The sequence below is a fragment of the Oryx dammah genome, unplaced genomic scaffold, assembly GCF_014754425.2.
Source record: "Oryx dammah isolate SB20612 unplaced genomic scaffold, SCBI_Odam_1.1 HiC_scaffold_4, whole genome shotgun sequence".
NCBI classification, from domain to species: Eukaryota; Metazoa; Chordata; class Mammalia; order Artiodactyla; family Bovidae; genus Oryx; species Oryx dammah.
In genome coordinates this window covers 37,338,667-37,366,526 of record NW_024070188.1, presented here as the reverse complement: position 1 = coordinate 37,366,526, position 27,860 = coordinate 37,338,667, and the positions used below count along the sequence as shown (strand labels likewise).

The 27,860-nt window shown below is 41.4% G+C and overlaps 1 protein-coding gene across 1 annotated transcript; it reads right to left on the bottom strand.

Annotated features, from left to right (window-relative positions):
• Positions 1–748: 748 nt before the first annotated feature.
• MCHR2 (melanin concentrating hormone receptor 2) lies at positions 749–27,406 on the bottom strand. Its single transcript, XM_040238738.1, is given in 6 exon segments — positions 749–1,059; positions 1,062–1,084; positions 3,860–3,979; positions 7,230–7,424; positions 12,333–12,548; positions 27,231–27,406. Coding segments are annotated over 6 exon segments (1,041 nt in total).
• Positions 27,407–27,860: the final 454 nt, after the last annotated feature.

Sequence of the window (27,860 nt, the reverse complement as noted above, 5' to 3'; positions counted from 1 at the left end):
TAATAATACCAATAACACAGGCAAGCCTGTCTAGACTTTTTTTTCTATATTTTTTAAAAATTTTAATTGGAGAATAATTGCTTTACAATATGGTGTTGGCTTCTGCCATACAACAACATGAATCAGCCACAAGTACGCATATGTCCCTTCCCTCCTGAACCTCTCCCCCAACCCGCACCCCCATCCCACCCCTCTAGGTTGTCACAGAGCACCAGGCTGAGCTCCCGGCGCCCATACAGCAGCTTTCCACTAGCTAGCTATTTTACACACAGCAGTATACATATGTCAGTGCTGCTCTCTCGGTTCATCCTACCCTCTCCTTCCCCGGCTGTAGCCAAAATCTGTTCTTTACATCTGTGTCTCTTCTCCTGCTGTGCAAATAGGTTCAACAGTACCCTAAAACACTAGGAATAAAACTACCATATGACCCAGTAATCTCACTACTGGGCAAATACCTTAAGAAAATCATAACTGAAAAAGACACATGTATGCCAGTGTTCATAGCAGCACTATTAACAATAGCTAGGACATGGAAGCAAACGAGATGTTCATCAGCAGATGAATGGACAAAGCAGTTGTGGTACACAGATACAATGGAATATTACTCAGTCATAAAAGGATGCATTTGAGTCAGTTCTAGTGAGGTGGATGAAGCTAGAGTCTGTTATACAGAGTGAAGTAAGTCAGAAAGAGAAAAACAAGCTTTGTATATTAACACATATATACAGAATCTAAAAAATGGTACTGTCTAGACTTTTATGATCCATGTACTCTCCTCAAAACTCTGTTTCAAGATGTTTTCCATATTGTTGATTTCTCTCTCAGTCACTCTCCTTTGCACTTGAGACAGGCATTTCTGGAAATTTCCACTCAGCAGGATGTAGAGAAAAGGGTTGATGCTACTGCTGGCATAGCTGAGACAAATGGAGAGGTAATATCTCAGATAGAAAGCCAGTGAGGGCTGCTCCACCTGTAAGTTCACCAGTTGCATCACGTGATAGGGGGCAGCACTCAGGATAAAGATCGCCGCCAAAACCATCGTGGTCAGCTTCATCACTCCTGCCTTGGAACACTGGGATTGTAGCTGTAGAGGAAAAGTTTGGAAAGACAGAACATAACCATAGAAATTATGGGCAATGATTTCCCAGAACTCGTTGGACAGTCCATAATAGCTCTGCAGTGAAATGCAAAGCTCATTTTTCTTCCTACTTATTCAGAGTGCTATAAAAATACCCTTTTTCATCCCATTAGAAATTTCCCTGATTTTCCAAAGCTGGAGAATTTTGAGAAACAAAATAAATAACATAGGACTTAATTATAATCCACAGTATCAAATAAAGATGTATGAATCTACATTGATATAAATAATTGAATAATATGTGGGAGAAGAGACAAATCTTCTTTACAGAAAAATTCCAAATAATATATATAGATATTCCCCTTTCTAGGAGTCCAAGGTTAATTCTCACCCTCCTTCTTTTCCCTTTGAGGGTAGACTATACTTAATGACTCATTTTCAAATAATAGAATAGAGGAAGAGAGAAATACTAATACTACCTTACCAGGTGATCAAGATTAACATCCACAGAGCTGTCCTGTAGTTATCACATACCCCCTGCCATGTTGTGAGGAGACTTCTCCTAAAATACATAAATAAAGTCTAACCATGATACACTATCAGTCAAGCCCAGATTGGGGGACATTCTACAGGACACCTACTCAAGTGCTTACTTAAGATGATCAAGGTTATGAAAAAGAAGGGAAGACCAGAGGAGACAATTAAACGCGGTGTGATCTCCTGGATTGAGTCTTGGAGCAGAAAGAGGACTTCAATGGTAAAACTGGTACAGTTCAATATAGAGTAGAGTTTAGTTATAGTAACATACCAAGGGAGAAGGCAATGGCACCCCACTCCAGTACTCTTGCCTGGAAAATCCCATGGATGGAGGAGCCTGGTAGGCTGCAGTCTATGGGGTCGCTGAGTCGGATATGACTGAGCGACTTTACTTTCACGTTTCACTTTCATGCATTGGAGAAGGAAATGGCAACCCACTCCAGTGTTCTTGCCTGGAGAATCCCAGAGACGGGGAGCCTGGTGGGCTGCCGTCTATGCGGTCGCACAGAGTCGGACACGACTGAAACGACTTAGCAGCAGCAGCAACATACCAAATGCCATTTTCTTTGTTTTGACAAATCCATCACGGTAAGATGTTAAAGGGGAAACTGGGTGAGGAATACATGGAAACTCTCTGTACTATTTTTGCAACTTTTCTGTAAATTTAAATCTATTCTAAAATTTAAAAATACTTAAAATTTCCAAATTTTGTCCTGTTCTGTCATATTTAGACATTTCACAGAGATTTCTCTGGGACATGACTGAAACAGATGAATAAGCCTGGAGAATATTATAAAATAAAAGCATCGTAGCTGAAAGTTGTTCTAAGATAGTGATTCTTCTGCAGCTCATCAGAGTAGGCACCATTATTCCTCTAACTTATTGCATCTGAAGGATAACTGGACAGTATGAACTTTGATTCATAAGATGCTCTTAACATTTCTGAGAAAAGTGTTAGGAGTAAAGTGATCTGATTTGGAGAACTGTTTTAAAAGAGCTTGAGTATCCTCTCCAGCTGTCAATGTCATAATATTCCATATGCTTCCATTTCAACCTTTTCACCAACTTAGCTCCCCATGATACATTTAGAAACTATTTTTTTCCCTGTAACTGTGGCTGCTTCCTGTTCCCATTCTAAATAGTCTACTTATAAAATAATATAATATACCCAAAGAATTTAAAAAAGTCAATAAAGCTGTCATGGGCCAATAGACCACCTAAACCTCTGGTTCCAGGTTCTGCCACAAATTTTGACTAATGGTGGTAAAATTGTTCACATATTCTTTTTTTAAAAAAATCGTCACCATGTTAGGTATCGTGTATGGGGAAACCCAGCAACTTGTCTTTTCAAAAGAAATACAGTGATATATGCTAAAGACAAATTTTAATAATGATCTTTAACCTAACATACAATCACTGACTCATTTGAACAACTTGATATATACAATTTCAGTGGAAATAATTTAGATTTATTCATGTAGCTTTAGAGAGAAGTTTATTTAAAGGTGGACTTCCCCAGTGGTTCAGTGGTAAAGAATCCACCTGGCAATGCAGGAGATGTGGGTTTGATCCCTGGGCTGTGAAGATCTCCTGGAGAAGGAAATGGCAACCTACTCCAGTATTCTTGCCTGGAAAATTTCATGGACAGAAGGAGCCTGGTGGGCTGTAGTCCCTGGGGTCACAAAAGAGCCAGACTCAACTTAGTTACTAAATGGCAGACAACAACAAATAATTAAAGATCCTTCCTAAGTTTATTATCTTTAGGTAAGTTTTCAGCTTTTTTTAGTCCTAATTGACTTTATTCTAAGTATTCAAATATTAATGAAATCCTGCTTCTCTACACTAAAAACGTCACAAAAGTGAAAAGGCCATAAATTATACACAATATCTAGGATCTTTACATATGTACACAAGTCTGTAAAATGTACAAAATAAAACATTTAAATAACAGTGCTGATGACAAACATACATTTTTATGAAGCCATTGCTATCATTAATTTCAATATTTATCACTAAGAGATCCTCAAATCTCAGAACATGACTTATTTTCATGACTGAAAATAAATCTTCAGAATATGACTTATTTTCGGCTTCAGAACATGACTTATTTTCTGAAAATGCCTTATATAGACATTAACGCCCATATGTCTGAGCTTGGCATGTTTCAAGTGACTGTTGCTTGTTTCTTTTGTAGATATCTTAGATTTCTGAATTGTTCTTTTAACAAATAAGGCATACACTTACCATCTGGCATCCTTATTCTGTTGATGTATGTCCCAAGTATAGCATAAAATTAAAATATAGCACATCAAAATCAAGGGCCAAGGGAAAAAGAAACTTGTTATCATCAAATACAGAGTATACCTATAAAATGAGAGAGAGGGCATGACATGACTCTTACATTCACAATGCTAGAACTGACTTTCACCGTTTATGATTCTCTGATTTTTCAGGGCCCAAAATAACAGTGCTTGGAGCAAAAGTTAAGGATCTCTGGGTCCTTTCACATCCAGAGGTGTGAAGTTATGCTTTTCATTATTCACAGACAACGACTCTTCCCTCGCCAGCCCTTCTCAGCAGCCAACGCTGCTGAGTACAGAACTAGTGAGCGTGCTTATTATTGTTATTATATTTAGTGTTATTAACAACAAGAGGCCATAAGTGGCGTTTGTTCTGCAGCAGGCGCTGTTCTGGGTGCTTTACTTATTTTAACCCACTGAATCTGTGTATCCCCATGAATACAATGCCAGTAACATCTTCATGTTGCAGAAGAGGAAACTAAGGCACAAGTTACTAGCTGAGTCAATTAGGTGGCTTGCCTAAGGTTACTCACATAGTAAGTGGCAGAGGTGAGATTTGAACCCAGTGGTAACTGAGGCTCCAGATGGCCTCTCCGTGGGCACTCAGGAGGTGGGTGTGCATGCTTACTTGCTCAGTCTTTCTTACTCTTGTGACAGCATGCACTGTAGCCTGCCAGGCTCCTCTGTCCATGGGATTCTCCAGTCAAGATTACTGGAGTGGGCTGCCATTCCCTTCTCCAGGGGAATCTTCTCTACCCAAGGAGTGAACCCAGGTCTCCTGCAGATTCTTTATCTTCTGAGCCACCAGGGAAGTCCCAGGAGGACCTGTTGTCAAATCAGCTATTGCTTCCCTATTCTCCACCAGGGGGAGCTCTTGCGTGCGCCGCTCCGTTTCTGCATAGACACCAGGTGTCCTTGCTGGCAGAACTCTGGTGTCCTGCGCTGTCTGCTGTCTTTGGTTGCTCAGTCATGTCCAACTCTTTGTGACCGCATGGACTGTAGCCCTCCAGGCTCCTCTGTCCATACAGGCAAGAATAATGGAGTGGGTTGCCATGCCCTCCTCCAGGGGATCTTCCCGACCCAGGGATCAAACTCAGGTCTCCCACATTACAGGCAGATTCTTAACCGTCTGAGCCGCCAGGGAAGCCCAAGAACACTGGGAGTGGATAACCTGTCCCTTCTCCAGGGGATCTTCCCGACCCAGGAATTGAATCCTCCTGCATTGCAGGCAGATTCTTTACCAGCTGAGCTACCAGGGAGGCTCTGGAAGAAGGCAACCCGGATTGGGTGGGTGTGGACAGAGTGGCAGAGAAAGAGCTCTGGGACCACAGGGCTTCTGAACACAGCACACTAGTCCCAGCCTTTTGTTCATCTTGAGGACTTAATTCTGAGAGAAACAATAGAGTCTGAAACCTCAGAATGTCCCTTACTATAACCAACATTAAGGAGCAGAAACAGCTGTAGGTGCAAAATAGACTTTGTTTATTTGACACAGGCCGAAGTCTTGTAGTCGTATGGTGAGCTTCAGGTCCTGCCCTCCTTTTAGACAGGTGGGGCCCAGGTTAATCTATCAGCCCACCACGATTAAACATCACTTTACCTTGAGATGGGCTGATGGTTTCTGTCTGTGAGTGAAGCCAGTGCTGGTGTGAGAAATAGCAAATAAATAATCATGGTATTAATTTTACTGTTGCATTCCTCTAGAAATTTCTTGCTGCTGGATTCTTGGCCTTGTCAGGCCTTTGGCTCCATCCCTCTCAGGCTGTGTCTATGTGATGCAGAAATGACTTCTCTATTGGACAAGTGGTGGTATGGGAAAAAGGAATCTGCCAGGCTGACTTGCTATAATGTATGTAAAAAGCACCAGCACAATACCTGGCCCTTAGCAGGAGATCGAAACATTTCAGTCAGGGATTCCAAATGCTCTGTTGAAAGTTTCAACTAGAAAAATTTTGACCTGGGTTCGATCCCTGGTGCAGGGAAATCCCACATACTTTGAAGCAGCTAAGCCTGCTAGCCTCAACTACTGAGCCCTGTGCGTCTAGAGCCCATGGTCCTCAATGAGAAGCCACTGCAGTGAGAAGCTTGTGCACCTAGAAAGTAGCCCCCACTCTCTGCAACTAAAGAAAGCCCGTGTACAGCAACAAAGACCCAGCACAGCCAAAAATAAATACATGAATCAATAAAAAATTAACACATAAGAAGTGCCTGTGTTGGTTGCTGTATTGGTTTCCTAGAACTGCCTGTAACAAATTACCACACACTGGATGGCTTAAAAGGACAGAAATTTGTCTCTCAGTTCTAGAAGCTGGAAGTCTTAAATCAAGGTGATGGCAGAGCTGTTCCTTTTTGAGGTTTTGAGCATGTGATCTCCCAGCCTCCCTGGAGTTTTATGGTCATGCCTGGTGTTCCTGGCTTACAGACACATCACTCCAGTCCCTGCCTCTGTCTTCACCTGCATGCTCTCTGTGTGTCTCTGTAAATCTTCCTCTCCTTATCAGGCCTCAGTCATCGTATTTAGGGCCCACCCTAATCCAGTGAAACGTCATCTCAAATTGATCATATCTGCAAAGACCTCATTTCTATGTAAGATCATATCCACAAGTGCTGAGAATTAGCACTCACATCTTTTCCAGGGACCCAACCAACTCCAGCTGCATGTTGACAAGGATTGAGTCTCAGAACTCTAGACGCTTTTGTGATGTCCACCTGTCCCTTGATTGCTATGTTCCCACTGAAACTGGCTTCCATGGATCTTTAAAATGCATATTTAAATATAATTGCACCTATTGAGGTTACTTGATTAAGTGCAAAATTTTTTTCTAAAGGTTGCTGCTGCTGCTGCTGCTAAGTCGCTTCAGTTGTGTCCGACTCTGTGTGACCCTGTAGACGGCAGCCCACCAGGCTCTCCCGTCCCTGGGATTCTCCAGGCAAGAACACTGGAGTGGGTTGCCATTTCCTTCTCCAATGCATGAAAGTGAAAAGTGAAAGTGAAGTCGCTCAGTCGTGTCCGACCCTCAGCGACCCCATGGACTGCAGCCTTCCAGGCTCCTCCTTCCATGGGATTTTCCAGGCAAGAGTACTGGAGTGGGGTGCCATTGCCTTCTCTGTTTTCTAAAGGTTACCCTATCCTTAAAAATCAAACTATCGACTTAATGGTGGGAAGCAGAGAACTTAAGTGGAGAGACTGGCCCGGAGAGGCTCCCCAAGGACACTCCCCAAGGAACATGTGTGTGTGCTCACATGTTCACAAGGAGGATGAAGCACTTCACAACTTAATTCAACTCTATTTTTCTTAAGTTTTAACAGCCTACCAGAGTACATCATGAGGGGATGTTAAATCAGAAGCACAACTCTCAGCGCTGTCTTTAAATTTGATGACCTTCGAGTAGACCCAGACAGGCAACACCAAAATGAAGGAAGCTGCCCAGAGGCCCAGATTGATGCAGACTGTCTTGTACCTGGTTCTCTAGCTTGTCAGTTGAAATGGCTGGACAAGAGCCAAGTACCTGCAAAGCCAGTGGAGAAGGGTTTGGGAACAATCAATAAAAGCACTGAGCTCTAAGGATGAAAGGTTCATGACAAGAGTAAATTATTAGTATTATGATCCTCCCTGAAGTGCACCTCTATCAGGGTGAAAGAAAGTTATATTTTTAAAGAGCCGGCCGGTACTTGTAGAGAAAACAATTCTTGACCCTGTAAGTCTGAATAAACCACTCACTGATACACAGCAGTCACTTCCATAAAGACCCTGAAAATGGTACATTGCTATGCAAACTTTGTTAGGTTTGCTGACCCTTTTATATTTATTTACTTATTTGGCTGTACTGGGTTTTAGTTGGGGTCTTAGTTGTGGCATGTGGGATGTGGCATGCCAGATCTTTAGTTGCAGCAACCCTGGCCCCCGTGTTGGGAGCACGGAGTCTCAGCCACTGGGACCACCGGGGAAGTCCCACAACCCTTTTCTTTACAAAGATGCTTCCCTTGTGCAAGAGGCTCTGGAAAACTGTCTCTGAACGAGGGTAGGGAGATTCCCTCCAGATAGGAGTGGTCTATTTCCCAGGAGGGTGTACGGATATAGGACAGGAAGGAGGCTGGTGGGAGGATCCCCAGCAGCATGAGGTTCAGGCACCCAGGACAGACATCCTGCTTAGATGTCGTTAGAGTCAGGGCCAAAGGCTCTTAGAGGTTCAGGTCACAGAATTAACAGAATAATCACACATGACTAGTACAGACAATGCAAATTCCTCAGAGAACTGAGGCTTGAGGCTGATGGGGGTGCGGAAATGGACTAATTTCACGGGGAAAGAGTTCTATTTCTCTTTTTTTCCCCCATTTTGATCCAGAAAAAAAGATAATCATTAATTAGACTTGAAAATCCTGATAGAGCAAACATGTTTGGTCCTCCAGCAAATCCAAGAATAATTTTTCAGAGACAAGCTAAAGCATGAAAAAGAGAGCTCAGATCCAGAGGAGGGGATTTGAGAAAGCACAGTTTTGAGGGGGCTGGGGGCTGTAGGAAAGCAGGATTAGTGGACGTTCAATAAATGTGAAATACGGTCTATGGTCCATTAATTTTCTCCAAGATTTTGTAGAGCTACTTAATGAAGATTTATGAAAATGGAAAAGTCTCTGTCTCCTCGCTTTTCAATTTTGCACTCAGTTAAGGGAGCCCTTGGCATGCAGGGACAGGCTTGTGGCCCTGGGTACCTCAGTCACCCCCTTCCCTACACTGCACCTGCGTTACCAGTCACCTGTCGCTAACGAGACGAAGTCCCCTTCCCTCCCTGCTGAGGAAGGGAATAGGTAGTGATTGTACAGCAGCCCCACCATCTTTCTGTCTGGGATTAAAGACAATGGAGTCGTGGCATCAATGGGCTGGAGAACCGTCTCTGATGACCTTCCCAGCTGAAAACACTTCAGTGACTTTTCTTTGCCTTTCAGATAAAATTCAGAATTCTCACCATGACCCTTGAGGTCTTTTTCCACCTGGCCTTCCCGTCACTCAGGCTGAAGTTTGTGCCCGTCTCTGGCCTTCCCTCAAGTTCTGTGTCTTTCAGTACCAGGTACCTGCTATTCAGCCCATCTGGCAGGACCTGCCTCTAGTTCCTCCTTTCCTCTGATCCCCATTAGGTCTCCCTCTTGGAGAAGCTTCCCCTGACCACTCACTCTATACGAGGGCCCACGACTATAAATTTGGATATTAGGGGACTCTACTTTTCCTTCCTAGGATGTATCATTGTGTGGAAATAATAATACACATTTACCCACGTGACTTTTCACAGAATGTCTGCCTACACCTCCAGAATGGAAGCACCACAAAGGCAGGAGCCTTGGCTATTAGCTTAATGCTGCTGTATCTCAAGTGTCTTGCATGGTTCCTGGCATATGGTCCATGCTCAATAAATATTTGTTAAATGAATGAATAGGGAATTTTGGCTTCTATTTACTGACTTGGTTGTTGTTCCAGAAAATTTAATTTAAAAAGTAACCACTAACAAAAATCTAGGTAGCTTTCACCTGGAGGCAAATATTTTTAATATTTTGGGTGTCTAAAAATTTTTTAATATGGCTTTAAAGGTAGGAACCCACTATTAAAATATTTCATATACTTGCAATTATTAAGTAATCAGAGAAAGGAAAATGAAAGAGTTTGGGGAAACACTTGATATTTATGGTCAACTAAATTGGAGATCAAACCAGTCAACCCTAAAGGAAGTCAACTGTGAATATCCATTGGAAGGACTGATGCTGAAGCTGAAGCTCCAACACTTTGGCCACCTGATGCAAAGAGCTGACTCATTGGAAAAGACATTGATGCTTGGGAAAAATTGAGGGCAGGAGGAGAAGAGGAGAGAGGACAAGATGGTTGGATAGCATCACTGACTCAATGGATATGAGTTTTTAAGCAAACTCCAGGAGATGGACAAGGACAGGCAAGCCTGGCACGCTGCATTCCATAGGGTCACAAAGAGTTGGACATGGACTTAGGGACTGAACAAGTTGAAAATTAAAATAAATGTATAAATAATATCACATACTGATGCACGGACAGCTTTGGAATTACAGAGAAAACTTCATTTCTGTTTTACAAAATTACACATTTTCTTGAATTTTTATGAATTTAGTAGAGTTAGAACTACAAGAAATTCCAGAGGCTGGGAAAAAAGCTCAGTGTTACAAAATCTTCATTTGTCTCTGGCTATATGATCCTCTGGGAGAAAGATAAAGGCCTGAGTGTCTTTATTTGAAAGTAAAATTTTAGCATTTTGTGGCCATAAGGTTAAAAAAAAATACATGCTATTCAATTGTGTAAGATACATATACACACTCAGAAAAACCCTGTGAAGATTAGGAAATGTTCTATGGTCTGTTCTAAGGCAAACAATGTGCTTTCACTTTATTTGCAGTGAGAGGTTTACAGAAGAGGTTTGATTTCCCCCTCTTAAAAGAAAAAGCCAGTACTCTTCTTCCTTCATAGTACGTACGTGGTATGGAGAAGCTTTTATTCTGCCAAGAACGGGATCACAACAGTGAGGCTCGTATTTTAAGTTGCTTCTCTACAGTGGTTCCTGCCCAGCACAGGGCCCTGGCCCTGGTGTTGGAACCCTAAACTTACCAGGCTTTATTCCACACACTGTGAGCTTTGGTGGCATCAGCTGAACTAACCAGATATACCTACCTAGCATGTAGATTAAAAAATGTTATGTTAATTATAAGTTGAGAAATATACTCTACATATTCTGAGAATTCTTTTGTAGAAAAGCAGCAGGATTAAAAAAATGCATTAAACATTACCATCATTATTCATGCTTGAATAATAATGATCCAGCAAATTTGATTTATATGAACGCTGCTATTCCTTTGTTCAGCCATCTGATGAAATGCTCATCACTTCCCAACCCTAAAAGGCCCTGTTGGAAGGGTAAAAGAGGCAGAGCTCAAGAAAGAGTCCTCCATGGACTCAGAGAAATTTAAGACTAGCATTCACTCACTCATAATAGCGTTTGAGTGCCCATATGCCAGGCACTGTTACACAGACACTCGGAATGTACTAGTGATCAAAGACCCTGCTTTTGTGTAATTCACATTCGATGCATGGGGGAAGTTAGACAATAAACAACACACACTTATCTCTGTATACCAAAGAAATTAAAGTCTGTAATATGTTTAAAGCAAGAGAGAAATAAAAAGTAGAGCAGAGCAAGAGGGACTAAGTGTGCTGGGCTGGGACTGGGGTGGAAAGAAGGTGAATGGAGATTTTACATGGGTTTTTCTCTGAGTGGGCATATTACTGTTGTGCTTTTTACTGTTGTCTTCAGGATTTGTTTCTGTTTGGAGCATGCTGCTAAGACCTGGTGTGAAAGTCCATACTATCTAGATGCCACAGGGAACATCCTAACATCCTAGGTCACATACTTCCTAAAAGAAGCCAGATGGTAAGGTAGTTGCCAGCTACCTGCCATCTCTAGAGCTGGACAACCTGGCTCTGAACTAGTCTTCACCATTCACTGGCTCCATAAACATCTCACCATCACCATCATCTCCTTGAGTAACATTGGCTTACGAGCTTGGTAAACACGGCTAGGACATGTTATGGGACTGTTGTTCAGTTGCTAAGTCAGGTCCAACTCTTGGCAACCCCATGGACTGCAGCAGTCCAGGCTTCCCTCTCCTTCACTATCTCCCCAACTTTGCTCAAATTCATATCCATTGAGCTGGTGATACAATCTAATCATCTCATCCTCTGTTATTCCTTCTCCTTTTGCCTTCAATCAATGTTCCGGGCTATGTCTGATGGTGTAAAATGGCAGCATCTGCATTAATTGATCCTAACGGTGAGTGCAAAGGATGGTCTTCTTGTAACTCTGGCTTCTCTTCATAGAGGTAAAGGAGCCCTCTACTTCATCATGTATTCTCTAAAGGTGCTAGGTGATAACAAGGGTATTGAGATGTGAAACTTAGCAGAAAGAACCCTGAACAGGGAGTGAGGAGAGCCACTTCAGTTCTCAGCTCTGCCACTGACTCTGTGTGTCTTTAGCCATTTCCTTTACTTCTCAGGACTTTGGCTTCCTTCTTGCAATAACGATGGGCAGGGGTTGGGGGAGTGAATTCATTCTGGTTTCTGGTATTTCATGATTTTGTGTGCTTTTTTCTTGCAGTCAATTGTAAATAAAACTGAGTTGGAAAGAATGATTGGGGAAGAGGAAATGTTCAATGTTTTAAGTTTTTCATTAAAAAATGGATCTCTGTGAAAGTTGGAAAATATTAACTGATTTGTCCTACAATGAAACAAATGAATGGAGAGGAGCTTTGCTATTACAAACCAGCACTGATGCTGCTGAAATTGGGATGAGCTCGGGGAAGTACAGGAACCTCTAAATTAGGTTGAGATATTTCAGAATCTCTTCACTTACCTGTCCACACTCATTACAGTCATGATGACAATACAGGCAAACTGGTTGCAGGTATCCAGGGATGTGATGGTCCTGCAGAGAGGCCCCCCAAACACCCACTGTCCTCCTTGGGCCCACTGGTGAATAAGAAATGGCATTCCAGTGATGTGGACCAGACCAGCCATAGCCAGGCTGCAGATAAAAATGTCAGGAATCGTTTATTTCCTGGACCCAAAAGATATGGAGGGAAAGCTGAGGATTGACATTGAGAGGGCACACCTTCAGTTTATGCCATCTGTTAACAGATTTTCAACTGCTAAACTTAAGTTTAAAAGTTAAAAGGAAACCGCCACATATGCACATATGAATGCCTTGTCTTGTGTATATTCAAATGTTTTAAACTATTTGTTTGATAACTGCCTGCCGTGGTTTAAAAATATGTCTACAAATCAAATTCTTTGATATTGCTTTCAGGAGGGCATGGCCTAATTCCCTCCCTTTAAGTGTGGGTTGAACTTAATAACTCACTTTTAGTGAATAGAATGCGGTGGAATGGACAGTATGACATTCGAAATTTGGACATAAAGGCATGGAGGGGTAGTCTCTTTTCTATCTCTTGGATTGCTTTCTCTGGGGGAAGCCAGCTGCCATCTTGTGAGATAATTCAAGTATCACTATAAAGAGGTCCACGTGGAAAGGAACTGAGGGCTCCTGCCAACAACCAGCACCAGCTTGCCAGATCTGTAAGGGAGCTACCTGGGAATGGACGCTCCAGTTGCAGCCCAGCCTGTGGAGAGTCATCTAAAGATGCACAGCTCGACTGCAACAGCAAGAGAGACCCTGAGCCAGAGTCAACCAGCTAGGTTGTTCTTGACCCTCAAAACTGTGTGAGATAACAAATGTTGATTGTTTTAAGCCACTGTTTTTTTTTTTAATATAACCATGTTTATTTAAGAATGCATTCCAGTATCAAATGGCAAAGTTCAACAATGTAAAATTGAAATTATTTTTGCACCAACCTAATAATTTTACACATGGTAGTACATATGTTTCAGTGCTACTCTCTCAGTTCTTCCCACCCTCTCCTTCCCCCGCTGTATCCATTAGTCCATTCTCTATGTTTACGGTCTCCACTGCTGCCTCGAAGATAGGTTCATCAGTACCATCTTCCTAAATTCCATATACAATATTTGTCTTTCTCTTTCCGATTTACTTCACTCTGTATAATACACTCTAAGTTCATCCAGCTCTTTAGAACTGACTCAAATGTGTTCCTTTTTATGGCTGAGATATTCCATTGTGTATATATATGTATCATATATATATATATATATATACACACCACAACCTCTTTATTCATTAATCTGTCAATGGACATCTAGATTGCTTCCATGTCTTGGTTATTGTAAACAGTGCTGCAGTGAACATTGGAGTACATGTGTCTTTTTCACTTATGGTTTCTTCAGGGTATGTGCCCCATAGTGGGACTGTTGTCATATGGTAGTTTTATTCCTAGTTTTTTAAGGAGTCTCCATACTGTTCTCCATAGTAAGCCACTAAGTTTTGAAGTAATTTCTACACAGCATCAAATTATACCAACTCTAAACTCACTCATGCAATAGACTGTCTTTACCTATCCCTAGCATCAAATACAGCTAAACAGGAAAAATAAATGTTTCCACTGTGCAATGTCATTTTTTTTCCCCTTCCACTGAAGCTGTTAAGTTCAAATCTTAACTGAAGCCATTGTTAAAAAAATTTCAACCATGACTTAGAAATATTCCAATAAAATCTAACTCAAAGAAAAGCCTATTAATTAAGATCTTGAAATGCAGACAGTGTAGAGAAGACATATGAAATGACTGAACTGGTGGACGGCACTGAGAGAGACCTCCTCTGTCCTGTTTGGGGAAATGAAAGCAAGAGAATTTTCTGAGAGCAGAAATTTTAATGTAAAATTCACTTGATCCCTATCATCAGAGTTGGGACATTCAGTAATAAACATGTATCATCTTTATCTGGGAGATATTATTCATTAATTCAACAGATATTTTATTGAACACCAGTTATATGTCAGGCATAATATTGTGCTTTGGGCTGCAAAGCTAAATAACCTATAAATCCTAATATCAAGAAGCTTATAGTCTGCTACTGCTAAGTCACTTCAGTCGTGCCCGACTCTGTGCGACCCCATAGATGGCAGCCCACCAGGCTCCCCCATCCCTGGGATTCTCCAGGCAAGAACACTGGAGTGGGTTGCTTATAGTCTGCTGCTGCTGCTGCTAAGTCACTTCAGTTGTGTCCGACTCTGTGCAACCCCATAGACGGCAGCCCACCGGGCTCCCCGATCCCTAGACATAGGTAAATAAACGATGACTTTACAACGTTATGAAAGAAAGCTAGAAAAACACAAGGAGCACATAAAAATAGTCTCTCCTCTCTCCTCTGGGGGTGGTCAAGGCATATTTCTTGGAAGAAGTGGCATATGTACTGAGAACATATAAAGATTTAAATAGCACAGAAGAATTAGCCTTAAGATTATACCACAATTACTAGTTCTGGTGCTATTGCTCTGTTGTTTGAGAGCTAGTGGGTATCTTCGTTATTCAGGGACTGCAAATTCTACAGTCTGTGAACTTTATGTCTAAGCCATCAAAGGCTCATGTGAGGCATTAGTCAGGGCCAGGATATTTTACCCAGGCCCTGGCCCCACACACCATGTGAAGAAATTTCTGCCTTCAAATCCTTACTCAGCAACACACTCTGTGCATTGTTGAGTAACTCATATCAGAAAAACCAAGAAGAAGAGTGTTGAGGAAAAGACCATGTCAACCAAAAGAGCTGCTAAGTGGCTGTTCTTGGTCTCTACTCCTTTGTCCTCTCCAGGTCTTCCTCCAGGAGAAGGGTCAGTGGGGAGGAACTGACACTAGAGGTCAGCTGGAAAAAAAAAAGCAGAAACACAATTACATAAAATCCTATAAATCTTAGTCTGTTAAATAGATGTTATTTCCATTTGAATTGGGATATAACCCATAAGTGGTTGCATAGGTCCTAATTGCGGCAATTAGACTTGTTACCCTTGCTCTCCTTCAGACAGGTGCCCAACATTGACTGATTAGGAATTACACTAATTCCCTTGAGGATGGTACAGGTCATTACCTGGCAATTCAAAAGAATTAAAGTGTTTCTAGATGACACTGTCTGTAGCAAAAGAGAATTCTGAAGCAAGTGATGTATTTGTCTGGTCATAGATACTAGGGCAACAAGTATAACACATTCTATGATTGCTTTTTACTGAAAGTAATAACATACAAATGAAAAGTAATTAAATAGGAATGGTAAATTTTCTAAGTATATAACTTGTATTCTCTTTTTAGGTCTAATTAATCTTCAGATTTCCTGTTGCCAGGCTTCATTAGATTTTTGTTTCTTATGAACCAAACATTTAAAATAAAAAGATGTAAACCAATGATCATTTCAGCTAACACATTTTCCATATGGTTAATATGACTGTGTCTAAATATGATGAGAAACAAAGGTATACCACAATACCACACAATAAATGATGTTGTTGTTCAGTTGCTCAGTCGTGCCTGACTCTTGCCACCCCATGGACTGCAGCACTCCAGGCTTCCCTGTCCTTCACTGTCGCCCAGAGTTTGCTCAAACTCATGTCCATTGAGTCAAGGATGCCATCCAACCATCTCATCCTCTGTTACCCTCTTCTCCTGCCTTTAATCTTTTCCAGCATCAGGGTCATTTCCAGTGAGTCGGTTCTTCACATCAGTTGGCCAAAGGATTGGAGCTTCAGCTTCAGCATCAGTCCTTCCATTGAATATTCAGGGTTGATTTCCTTTAAGATTGACTGGTCTGATCTCCTTGCTGTCCAAGGGACTCTCAAGAGTCTTCTCCAGTATCACAATTTGAAAGAATCAATTCTTTGGTGCTCAGCCTTCTTTATTGTTCACCTCTCACATCCATACGTGATTACTGGAAAAACCATAGCTTTGACAATACGGACCTTTGTTGGCAAAGTAATATCTCTGCTTTTTAATACACTGTCTAGGTTTATCATAGCTTTTCTTCCAAGGAGCATGTGTCTTTTAATTTCATGACTGCAGTCATGATATAGTTGTTACAAATCATACTTTAGAAGAATATTTAATCAAATGGGAAAATTAAAATGAAAATGTTAGTTGTTCAGACATGTCTGACTGTTTGCAATGGACTGTAGCCTGCTAGGCTCTGCTGTCCTTGGGATTCCCAGGCAGGAATATTGGAATAAATTGCCATTCCCTCCTCCACAGATCTTCCCAACCTAGAGATCTAATCTGGGTCTCCTGCACTGCAGGCAGATTCTTTACTGTCTGAGCCACAGGGAAGCCCAAATGAGAAAATACTTATTGAGTAAAAAAAACATCAGCTATGTAACTAGTTATGACCCCAAACTTATTTAGATATTAATTTAAAAGTACACTGAAATAGTATGTCTGAGTAATCACAGTAATTATCTGTTTGGTAGTAGTTGTATGATTGATTTTTGACTTATTCTTTATATGTTTAATGTATCAGAGAAATTCTATTTAAGACATGTTTTCTTTTTGCAGCCAGAAATAACCATATATCAGTTCAGTTCAGTTGCTCAGACATGTCTGACTCTTTCCGAACCCATGGACTACAGCATGCCAGGCTTCCCTGTCCATCACCAACTCCTGGAGTTTACTCAAACTCATGTCCATTGAGTTGGTGATACCATCCAACCATCTCATCCTCTGTCATCCCCTTCTTCTCCTGTCTTCAATCTTTCCCAGCATCAGGGTCTTTTCAAATAAGTTAGTTCTTCGCATCAGGTGGGCAAAGTATTGGAGTTCCAGCTTCAGCATCAGTCCTTCGAGTGAATATTCAGAACTGATACTGGTTGGATCTCCTTGCTGTCCAAGGGACTCTCAAGAGTCTTCTCCAACACCAAGGTTCAAAAGAATCAGTGCTCCGGCACTCAGCTTTCTTTATAGTCCAACTCTCACATCCATACATGGCTACTAGAAAAACCATAGCTTTGACAAGATGGACCTTTGTTGGCAAAGTAATGTCTCTGCTTTTTAACATGCTGTCTAGGTTGGTCATAACTTTTCTTAGAAGGAGCAAGTATCTTTTAATTTCATGCCTACAGTCACCATCTGCAGTGATTTTTGAGCCCCCCAAAATAAACTCTGTCACTGTTTCCACTGTTTTCCCATCTATTTGCCATGAAGTGATGGGACCAGATGCCATGAGCTTAGTTTTCTGAATGTTGAGTCTTAAGCCAACTTTTTCACTCTCCTCTTTCACTTTCATCAAGAGGCTCTTTACTTCCTCTTTGCTTTTTGCCGTAAGGGTGGTGTCATCTGCATATCTGAGGTTATTGATATTTCTCCTGGCAATCTTGATTCCAGCTTGTGCTTCATCCAGCCTGGCATTTTGCATTATGTACTCCACATATAAATTAAATAAACAGGGTGACAATATACAGCCTTGACGTACTCCTTTCCTGATTTGGAACCAGTCTGTTGTTCCATGTCCAGTTCTAACTATTGCTTTCTGACCTGCATACGGATTTCTCAGGAGGCAAGGTGGTCTGGTATTCTCATCTCTTTCAGAATTTTTCACAGTTTATTGTTATCCACACAGTCAAAGGCTTTGCCATAGTCAATAAAGCAGAAGTCAATTTTTTCTGGAACTCTCTTGCTTTTTCGATGATCCAGTGGATATTGCAATTTGATCTCTGGTTCCTCTGCCTTTTCTAAACTTGAACATCTGGAAGTTCATGGTTCACGTACTGTTGAAGCCTGGCTTGGAGAATTTAGAGCATTACTTTACTAGCTTGTGAGATGAGTGCAATTGTGCGGTAGTTTGAGCATTCTTTGGCATTGCCTTTCTTTGGGATTGGAAAGAAAACTGACCTTTTCCAGTCCTGTGGCCACTGCTGAGTTGTCCAAATTTGCTCTCATACTGAGTGCAGCACTTTCACAGCATCATTTTTTAGGATTTGAAATAGCTCAACTGGAATTCCATCCCTTCCACTAGCTTTGTTTGTAGTGATGCTTCTTAAGGCCCACTTTACTTTGCATTCCAGGATGTCTGAGTCTAGGTAAATGATCATACCATCGTGGTTATCTGGGTCATGAAGATCTTTTTTTGTACAGTTCTTCCGTGTATTCTTGCCACCTCTTCTTAATATCTTCCTCCTCTATTAGGTCCACACTGTTTCTGTCCTTTATTGTGCCCATCTTTGCATGAAATGTTCCCTTGGTATCTCTAATTTTCTTGAAGAGATCTTTAGTCTTTCCCATTCTATTGTTTTCCTCTATTTCTTTGCATTGGTCACTGAGGAAGGCTTTCTTATCTCTCCTCGCTATTCTTTGGAACTCTGCATTCAAATCTGTATATCTTTCCTTTTCTCCTTTGCCTTTCATTTCTCTTCTTTTCACAGCTATTTGTAAGTCCTTCTCAGACAACCATTCTGCCTTTTTGCATTTCTTTTTCTTGGGGATGGTCTTGATCACTGCCTCCTGTACAGTGTCAAGAACCTCTGTCCATAGTTCTTCAGGTGCTCTCTCTATCAGATCTAATCCCTTGGATCTATTTGTCACTTCCACTGTATAAGCATAAGGGATTTGATTTAGGTCATACCTGAATGGTCTAGTGGTTTTCCCTCCTTTCTTCAATTTAAGTCTGAATTTGGCAATAAGGAGTTCATGATCTGAGCACGTATATGCAATAAGTTAAATAAAACCAGGAAATCATGTAACACCACACATGTAGGATGATGCTTTGCTGATCAGCTTATTCTGCCCTTTATTTTTAGGTCTGCTTGCTAACTGGCATTTGGTGTATTTGGCCAATAGGAAGCACTGTTGGAGGGAAATTGAGAGTGAGAAGAGAGGATAGGTGGAGTATTTCCTTCCCCTTTGTGTTGTTGGCATCTGTGGCAGTGGCTGCCTCCCTCCCATGGCTCCACCTCCTCCCCTGCCAACTCTGTTCCTTGGGCCCAGATCCCACTGTGGTTGCAGCCCCCAGGAGGCAGCCCACATTTCCAGGATTTGTTAAGCCACTCTTTTCCCCTTCCATCCAGCCTAGGGCCAGGAATGGGGTGGTGGCCTTGGGGTAGCTTTCTAATTTTGTTTATTTTTGAGTATCCTCACCAGTCCCTGTTTGGCATTTAACTCTCATTGGATTAAATTTCTCCTGTGAGTGTAAAAATTAATAAACTGAAACCTCAATTAAAATGGAGTCAGGGAGCCAGAAGGGGATGCTCTTATGCTCTGCAATAGCAGAGCTTGAAGAGAAGAAAATCTTCCTCTTCTTGCCTGGCAAAAGCTTAGCTAATGAGAGACTATTCTTCCCTTGTTGGATGGGTCTTGCTCGTGGCTTGCCATACTGCAGATCCCAAACTACTGTACTTTGGTGAGCCCGAGCAAAAACTCCAGGAAAACTCTCCAGCAAAAACTCCACTTTTGCTGGAGAAATAACTGGCAGTCCATTTGTTTTGAGGTCAGCATGAGTCAACTCCAATGGATTAGCAGTGATTTCATAAAGAACTGAGCTGAAAAAGAATTTTGAGTCATCATATAGGCACTAGGAAAGGACAGACCTGTGTGATTAGAGATGACTGCCAAGGATGGGAGAATTTAGAGCAGAGTGACATATTTGCTAACTCTGCATAAAACTAACTGGAAATTCTAGTTTCATTTCTGTGCCATTTATTGTGTCCTTGGGGAAGACATTCAACCCCTTTAAGTTCCAGAGTTGTCTTGATGCACTGGACCATAGCAACGAGGGTCTCCAACCATCTTTCCAGTTCATTTAAACAGATGTGGCTATGAGGTTCGTAGCATCTAAACATATTACGTATGCAGACTGGGTGGGGGTCAACCCCAGCAACAGCTTACATATGGCTGATACTCGGAGGGCAGTAGAGGGCTGGGTCAGAGGGGGCTTTAGTTATTATTTCAGCTGAGTGGGGAAAAGGAGGAGGCTTCTTTTAAGCATTTCCCATCTTTGTCTTAGCAACTGGAATTCCATCACTGGGACATTAGTATTCCTTCAGGAACACTTACTATCCTTCTTGTAACCTCTGTGTAAATGTAGACATCACTGGGGGGAGGTGGTTAAAAAGTAAGATGTTTCAGTAATTCATGATTAAGTGTAAATTAGTTGACTTGACAGCCAGTCGAGGGCAGGGGATGACAGAATGGGAACATTTTATTTATAGGGAGACAAACATGCTTGAGAGCGTCTCTGCCCACTGGGTAACAGTCTGTCAGTAGACAGGAGAAGGATGTGTTCAGGACATTGAGGGTGGTGGGGGAGGACGGTGGAGAAAAATGGTATCTCCTTTATCGGAGTTGTTCCCCAGGACCCACTGTGGCTATGGAGAATAGTTGAGTAATGGGGCTGAGTTCATAAGTCCCTCTCCCAAGAATAAAAGGGGAAAGTCTTGTGTTGTAATTGGCCCAGTTTTCCTCCTACATTTTAAAATCTGGCTCCCTTTTGACCTGCTATGGATTTAAAATATGACAGACCAATAATGATCTGGCCTTATTACTTTATAGTTACACTCCTAAAGCACAAATCAATTAGTTTTTAAGAAAGCCACATTAGATATCTTACTCCAGAAGCTCCATCTTTTTTAAATCTATTATTTTCATACACGTTTGTAGTCTTCCATTGGCAAAGTCAGAAGTTAGGTTATTTCTTGCTTCCTAGTGTCACTAATGATCTGACTATTCTATTCATTCTCTTCTGATACAATATTTATCATAATTGATAAAGTCCTAAATCTTCTTTAAGTGTATCCATTTCTCCTTAGTTTTAGTGTAGTACCACTAATATTTAGCGTAGTCTTTAATTGAGCTATCTTCTGTTAAGAAGGTAACAAGTAAAACATCATGGCAAAGCAGGATTAAAACCATTAATGCAAATTGCCTTAAAAATTTTGGAGATTAATTAACAAAAACTGTTAAATTTTAAGCCAAAAATATTAAAACTAATTTACTTTCAAATGATTTTGGACTGATTAATAAATTTTTGGAGAAAAGTTTACAAAGAAAAATATTAACAATTTAGCAATAAAAATAAAAACTAAGTTGCCTTCAAATGATTTTTGAACAAGTAAAAGATTTATCTTAAAAGCTCTATTAATATATATCTTCTCACATGTTATCTATAAAATGGTGATGATATGAAGAAGTAATAGATTTTTCACAATCATTACAAATAGTTTGTAAGGATGACAGCTCAGATTTTCCTTCTTTCCCTCTGTTTTTTTTTTTTTTTTTCAGTTTAATGGCAATTTACTTACTTACTGAGAATCTGTTTCTAGGAATTACAGCTCAATATTGACTTTAAGAAGAGTTCACATTTCAAATTTCTTCTTTTTGCCAGGTTGGTCTCCATATGAGTGGATGGAATCAGGTCCATTGTCTATTGGTGTAATTTGAGAGGGACTAAGAAATTTCTCTGGTTCCAAATATTTCTTCAATTGCTTGTCCTGGAGCCTGAATTTCACTCGAGTCTTTGCAAATAAAAGTTATCTGTAAACATGCAACCATTTCTGGAGGATTAACACCTTACAAGAATTTGGCTTCTCAACTGCGGGACCAAGGCTCCGGAAGCATGAGGCACAGAATTTGTATCCTTAGGAGTGAGTGAAAGTTGCTCAGTCATGTCTGACTCTGTGATACCCATGGACTATTCAGTCCATAGAATTCTCCAGGCCAGAATAGTGGAGTGGGTAGCCTTTCCCTTCTCCAGGGGATCTTCCCAAACCCAGGGATTGAATCTAGGTCTCCTGCATTGCAGGTGGATTCTTTACCAGCAGAGCAGCTTGGGAAGCCTAAGAATACCGGAGTGGGTATCCTATCCCTTCTCCAGCAGATCTTCCCAACCCAGGAATCAAACTGGGGTCTCCCTCATTGCAGGTGGATTCTTTACCAGCTGAGCTACCAGGAGATCTTTAGGACAGGATGGCAGAAATTCTGAGGGGCATGAGGAAAGATGGAAGGAGAAGTGATCAGGTGCAACAGGCAAACAGAGTGAGCTGGAAACTGCACCCCCAACCCCAGGTCTCTATTAACTTTCGTTCATTAAAAAAATTTTATTCCTTACTTCTGGCTGTGCTGGGTCTTTGTTGCTTTGCCCAGATTTTCTCTAGTTGCAGGGAGTTGGGGCTACTGTTCATTGTGGTGCTCAGGCTACTCAAACTGGCTTCTCTTGTTGCAGAGTGTGGGCTCCGGGGCTCCTGAGCTTCAGTAGTTGTGGTGCACCGGCTTGGTGGTTGCAGCTCGTGGGCTCTAGAGTGTGGCTCAGTAGTTGCAGTGCATGGGCTTAGTTGCCCCGAGGCAGGTGGAATCTTCCTGGACCAGGGATCAAACCCGTGTCCCCTGCATTGGCAGGCAGATTCTTATCCACTGTACCACCAGGAAAGTCCTCTGACTATTAACTTTCTACTCCATGCTATTGCCTCCTTAACGTTTTCTGAGACTGTTTGATTACTTTCTTCTCCCTTCCTGGAGCTTATTATTTGAACCACCTTTCCCCCTCTCATTTGATTGTTTTTAATGGCAGAAAGTGAAGAGGAATTAAAAAGCCTCTTGATGAAAGTGGAAGAAGAGAGTGAAAAAGTTGGCTTAAAGCTCAACATTCAGAAAACGAAGATCATGGCATCCGGTCCCATCACTTCATGGGAAATAGATGGGGAAACAGTGGAAACAGTGTCAGACTTTATTTTGAGGGGCTCCAAAATCACTGCAGATGGTGATTGCAGCCATGAAATTAAAATACGCTTACTCCTTGGAAGAAAAGTTATGACCAACCTAGACAGCATATTGAAAAGCAGAGACATTACTTTGCCAACAAAGGTCCATCTAGTCAAGGCTATGGTTTTTCCAGTGGTCATGTATGGATGTGAGAGTTGGACTGTGAAGAAAGCTGAGTGCCGAAGAATTGATGCGTTTGAACTGTGGTGTTGGAGAAGACTCTTGAGAGTCCCTTGGACTGCAAGGAGATCCAACCAGTCCATTCTGAAGGAGATCAGCCCTGGGATTTCTTTGGAAGGAATGATGCTAAAGCTGAAACTCCAGTACTTTGGCCACCTCATGCGAAGAGTTGACTGATGCTGGGAGGGATTGGGGGCAGGAGGAGAAGGGGACGACAGAGGATGAGATGGCTGGATGGCATCACTGACTCGATGGACGTGAGTTTGAGTGAACTCAGGGAGATGGTGATGGACAGGGAGGCCTGGTGTACTGCGATTCATGGCGTCACAAAGAATCGGACATGACTGAGTGGCTGAACTGAACTGAACTGAATACCTTGTATTATTTTTCAAACAGGTTCATGTATTTGAATCTTATCTCCTCTACTAAATCGTGAACTTTTAGAAACAGATGCTGCCATATATCTTTGGTATTTACATAACACTTATAAAAGTGCTGGGCATGCAGCAGGTATTTAGTAATACATATTGAGTTGAACTGCTTCCAGAACTTAAGAAATAATTTTAAATGCTTGATATTCACAAATGGTTTTATAGGACACAATAAAGAATGCTTGAATTTATTAGAAGTAGAATTCCAGTATACCAAATAAACCTTCAATTATGGATGGTATAAAAATACCATTGATATACAATTTTTTAAAATTTTACTTTACAATTCTGTATTGGTTTTGCCATCTAACTACAGAGATAATGACAATAAAAATTTGCAAGTGGCCTGGCTGATAAGCCGAATGGGGAAAGTGACTAGTGATGGGCTTTCTTAGGGATAGCGTCATTCGTATTACCATCCTGAGGGCTGCTCTTGTTGTCAGTTGGTCCTGTGAGGATTCTTCCATGCACGTGGGAAATTCACCATCTTTCCAGTTTTAACGATAGTTTTGATGATTTCTTTCACGTGTACTGCCTGCGTACTATGTCCCTTCAGTTGTGTCTGACTCTTTGCGACCCTATAGACAAACCCTCCAGGCTCCTTTGTTCACGGAATTCTTCAGGCAAGAATACTGGAGCGGGCTTGCCATCTCCTTCTCCCGTTTGATGTCATTAATGTGGGGTCAATAGCCTGGAATTTGGAATCATGGATCTGAATTCAAGTGCCAGGACTGTTACTTTATAGCTGTGTGATGCTGGATAGGTTATTTTGTTTCCTGAGCCTTTTTCTTCAAATGAGTATAATAATAATAATACTGCTGTTTGGGGGGAGTAAATGAGTTTATAAAGTGCTTTGTAGTGTAACATACTACACAAAATTTTGTTGTAGTCATGTGTTATTATAATGCTGAAAAACCTTTTCAGTAGAAATCTAGAAATTGTTTTTTTTTTAAATAATTTTATTTATTTTATTTTGGCTGTGCTGGGTCTGCAGGTGGGGCTACGTTTTGTTGTGGTGCACTGGCTTCTCATTGTGGTGCCTTCTCTTCTTGTGGAGCACAGCTCCAGGATGTGTGGACTTCAGTAGTCTCAGGACATGGGCTCAGTGTTTGCGGTTCCCGGGCTCTAGAGCACAGGCTCAATAGTTGTGACACGTGGGCTGAGTTGCTCCACAGCATGTGTGATCTTCCCGAACCAGGGTTGGAACCCATGTCTCCTGCACTGGCAGGTGGATTCTTTACCACTGAGGTACAAGGGAAGCCCTAAAATTGTTTTATAATATATAAATAAGGACAAAAAGATTGAAGGCAGGAGGAGAAGGGGACGAGAGGATGAGATGGTTGGATGCCATCACCGACTCAATGAACATGATCTGAGTAAACTCCGGGAGTTGGTGATGGACAGGGAGGCCTGGCGTGCTGCAGTCCATGGGGTCACAAAGAGTTGGACATGACTGAGTGACTGAACTGAACTGAGGACAAAAATCTTTTAAAATGGTGGCTATAAGCATGATCATAGACCAGGACAAAAAAGTTTTAACATCTTGTATGTATTAAAACAAGTACAACTTAAATGTGAAAATAATCAGTAGAGCAAAGATAATCATGTAATAATGCTGCTGCTGCTGCTAAGTCGCTTCAGTCGTGTCCGACTCTGTGCGACCCCATAGACGGCAGCCCACCAGGCTCCCCCGTCCCTGGGATTCTCCAGGCAAAAACACTGGAGTGGGTTGCCATTTCCTTCTCCAATGCATGAAAGTGAAAAGTGAAAGTGAAGTCGCTCAGTCATGTCCGCCTCTTTGCGACCCCATGGACTGCACCCTACCAGGCTCCTCTATCCATGGGATTTTCCAGGCGAGAGTACTGGAGTCGAGTGCCATTGCCTTCTCCAATAATGCGGCATGTGTATACAAACTCTAAATCCATTTTCTGAAGCTGGTAGAGAACAAGTACAATCGTCCCTCTATATCCACAAGGGATCATTTCTAGGACAGCCATTGCCCCCACCCCCCATACCAACATCTGAAGATGCTCAAGTCCCTCACATAAAATGGTGCCGTGTTCTTTATAACCAACACATATTCTCCCCAATACATTGAATCATCTCTAGATTACTTATAGTACCTAATGCTATGAAAATACTATGTAAACAGTATTAAATACAATGTAAATGCTATGGAAATAGCTGCCAGAGCATAGTCAATTCATTTTTTTTGAACTTTCTGGAAATTTTTGCAAGATATTTTTGAAATTGCTTGAGTCTGCAGGTGTGGGACCTGCAGATACTGAGCCCATGGATACCGGGGGCCAACTGTAACTTGTTCTTCATGCTCCAAGTTAAACCTTATGCTGTAGGTTTGAGAGGAAGCAGGAAATTAGCTGAATTAGGTGGGGGTTGTGACAGAAAGGCAGGAGGTGATAGGGAGCAGATGCATCTCAGCTTGGCCCACACCGGGGTGGTCTGTATTATAGGGAACAGCCAACCACGCATGACTGCCTGAATGGTTGGGTGATTGGGGTAGAGTCTCTCTCTTGCCCAAATGAGTGCAAAAAGAGTCTCTTTTACCAGCCAAACCAGATCAGCCTCTTAGGATAACTCTTTTTTTTTAAAATTTAAATTTATTTATTTTAATTGGAGGCTAATTATTTTACAATATTGTATTGGTTTTGCCATACATCAACATGAATCCGCCACAGGTATACACGTGTTCCCCATCCTGAAACCCCCTCCCTCCTCCCTCCCCGTACCATCCCTCTGGATCATCCCAGTGCACCAGCCCCAAGCATTCAGTATCTTGCATCGAACCTGGACTGGCAATTTGTTTCTTATATGATATTATACATGTTTCAATGCCATTCCCAAATCATCCCACCCACTCCCTCTCCCACAGAGTCCAAAAGACTGTTCTATACATCTGTGTCTCTTTTGCTGTCTTGCATACAGGGTTATCATTACCATCTTTCTACATTCCATATATATGCGTTAGTGTCCTGTATTGGCGTTTTTCTTTCTGGCTTACTTCACTCTGTATAATCGGCTCCAGTTTCATCCACCTCACTAGAACTGATTCAAATGTATTCTTTTTAATAGCTGAGGACAACTCATTGCCAGAAAATAAAACAGTTGCCTTGAAATAGTTTCAATCCTTGCCTGGGCTCTGTTGCCTGAGATTCAGAGTTAATTTGTTTGGGGGAGAAACTGTGTATTAGGATTTTTATAAGCTCCATTATGGTTCTAATGTGTGGCTAAGAATAAGAATTGCTGCTCTAAAAATGGACTGACTCAGCAGTCAGCATTGGCCTAGGTTTTTTCATTTTGAAATCTGTGACTCAGCATTTACTTGATGAAGATATTTACATGATGAAAATATTTATAGATCCTCTTTAAGTATATTAAACAAATGTTTCCAAAATCTGATTTCATTAGGAAAAATTCTACAAGGGAGAAAGGATTCATTTAGGAAGTATAGAACAAAGTTAATTATGGAAAAGAAAAAGAAGCCCTTTCCTTATATAGTGAATACAATGAGTATGTTGCCAACCAGCCCTGTTGAACAGAGAATCCCAACCAGGGAAGGAAGGATGACAGTATCCACCATGCTGAGGGTTTGATAAGCAAACTCTCCATTCCGTGATTTGTTCAAAAGTTCAGCAGAGGTGTTACAACAGGATGAGTGAAGTAAATTCATTGTCCATGAACTCCCAGTAGTTAAAGCTGTGAAGGAATAGGATGTGATTTATTTAATGAAATTTTGAGGTAATTCCTTCCATATCAGTTTTTGTTAATTCCAAAAATATTTATTGGGGCTTTCTTTGCACTAAGAATTCATGCAACATAAGATTCCAGGGTGAGTATGATTGCTTCATGTCCATGTGATGTGATGAATTACCAGAGGAGATATGGAAACAGTAAATTATTGAAGAGTATACTAGGATAGTGTGCACGTGTTCTCCACCTGATTGTAGTACACGCTTCAGTCACAGCTAGTATTTACTCAGGACACACTGGTACTGGCTGTTTACAGCTGGCATCTGTTCTTATTGACTTGCATGTCAATCGTATTGGCTAGAACCCCCACAGTGCCTAGGTTGTTAAGTATATCTTCTCTATCTCTGATAACAATGAATGGGAGACTCCAACTC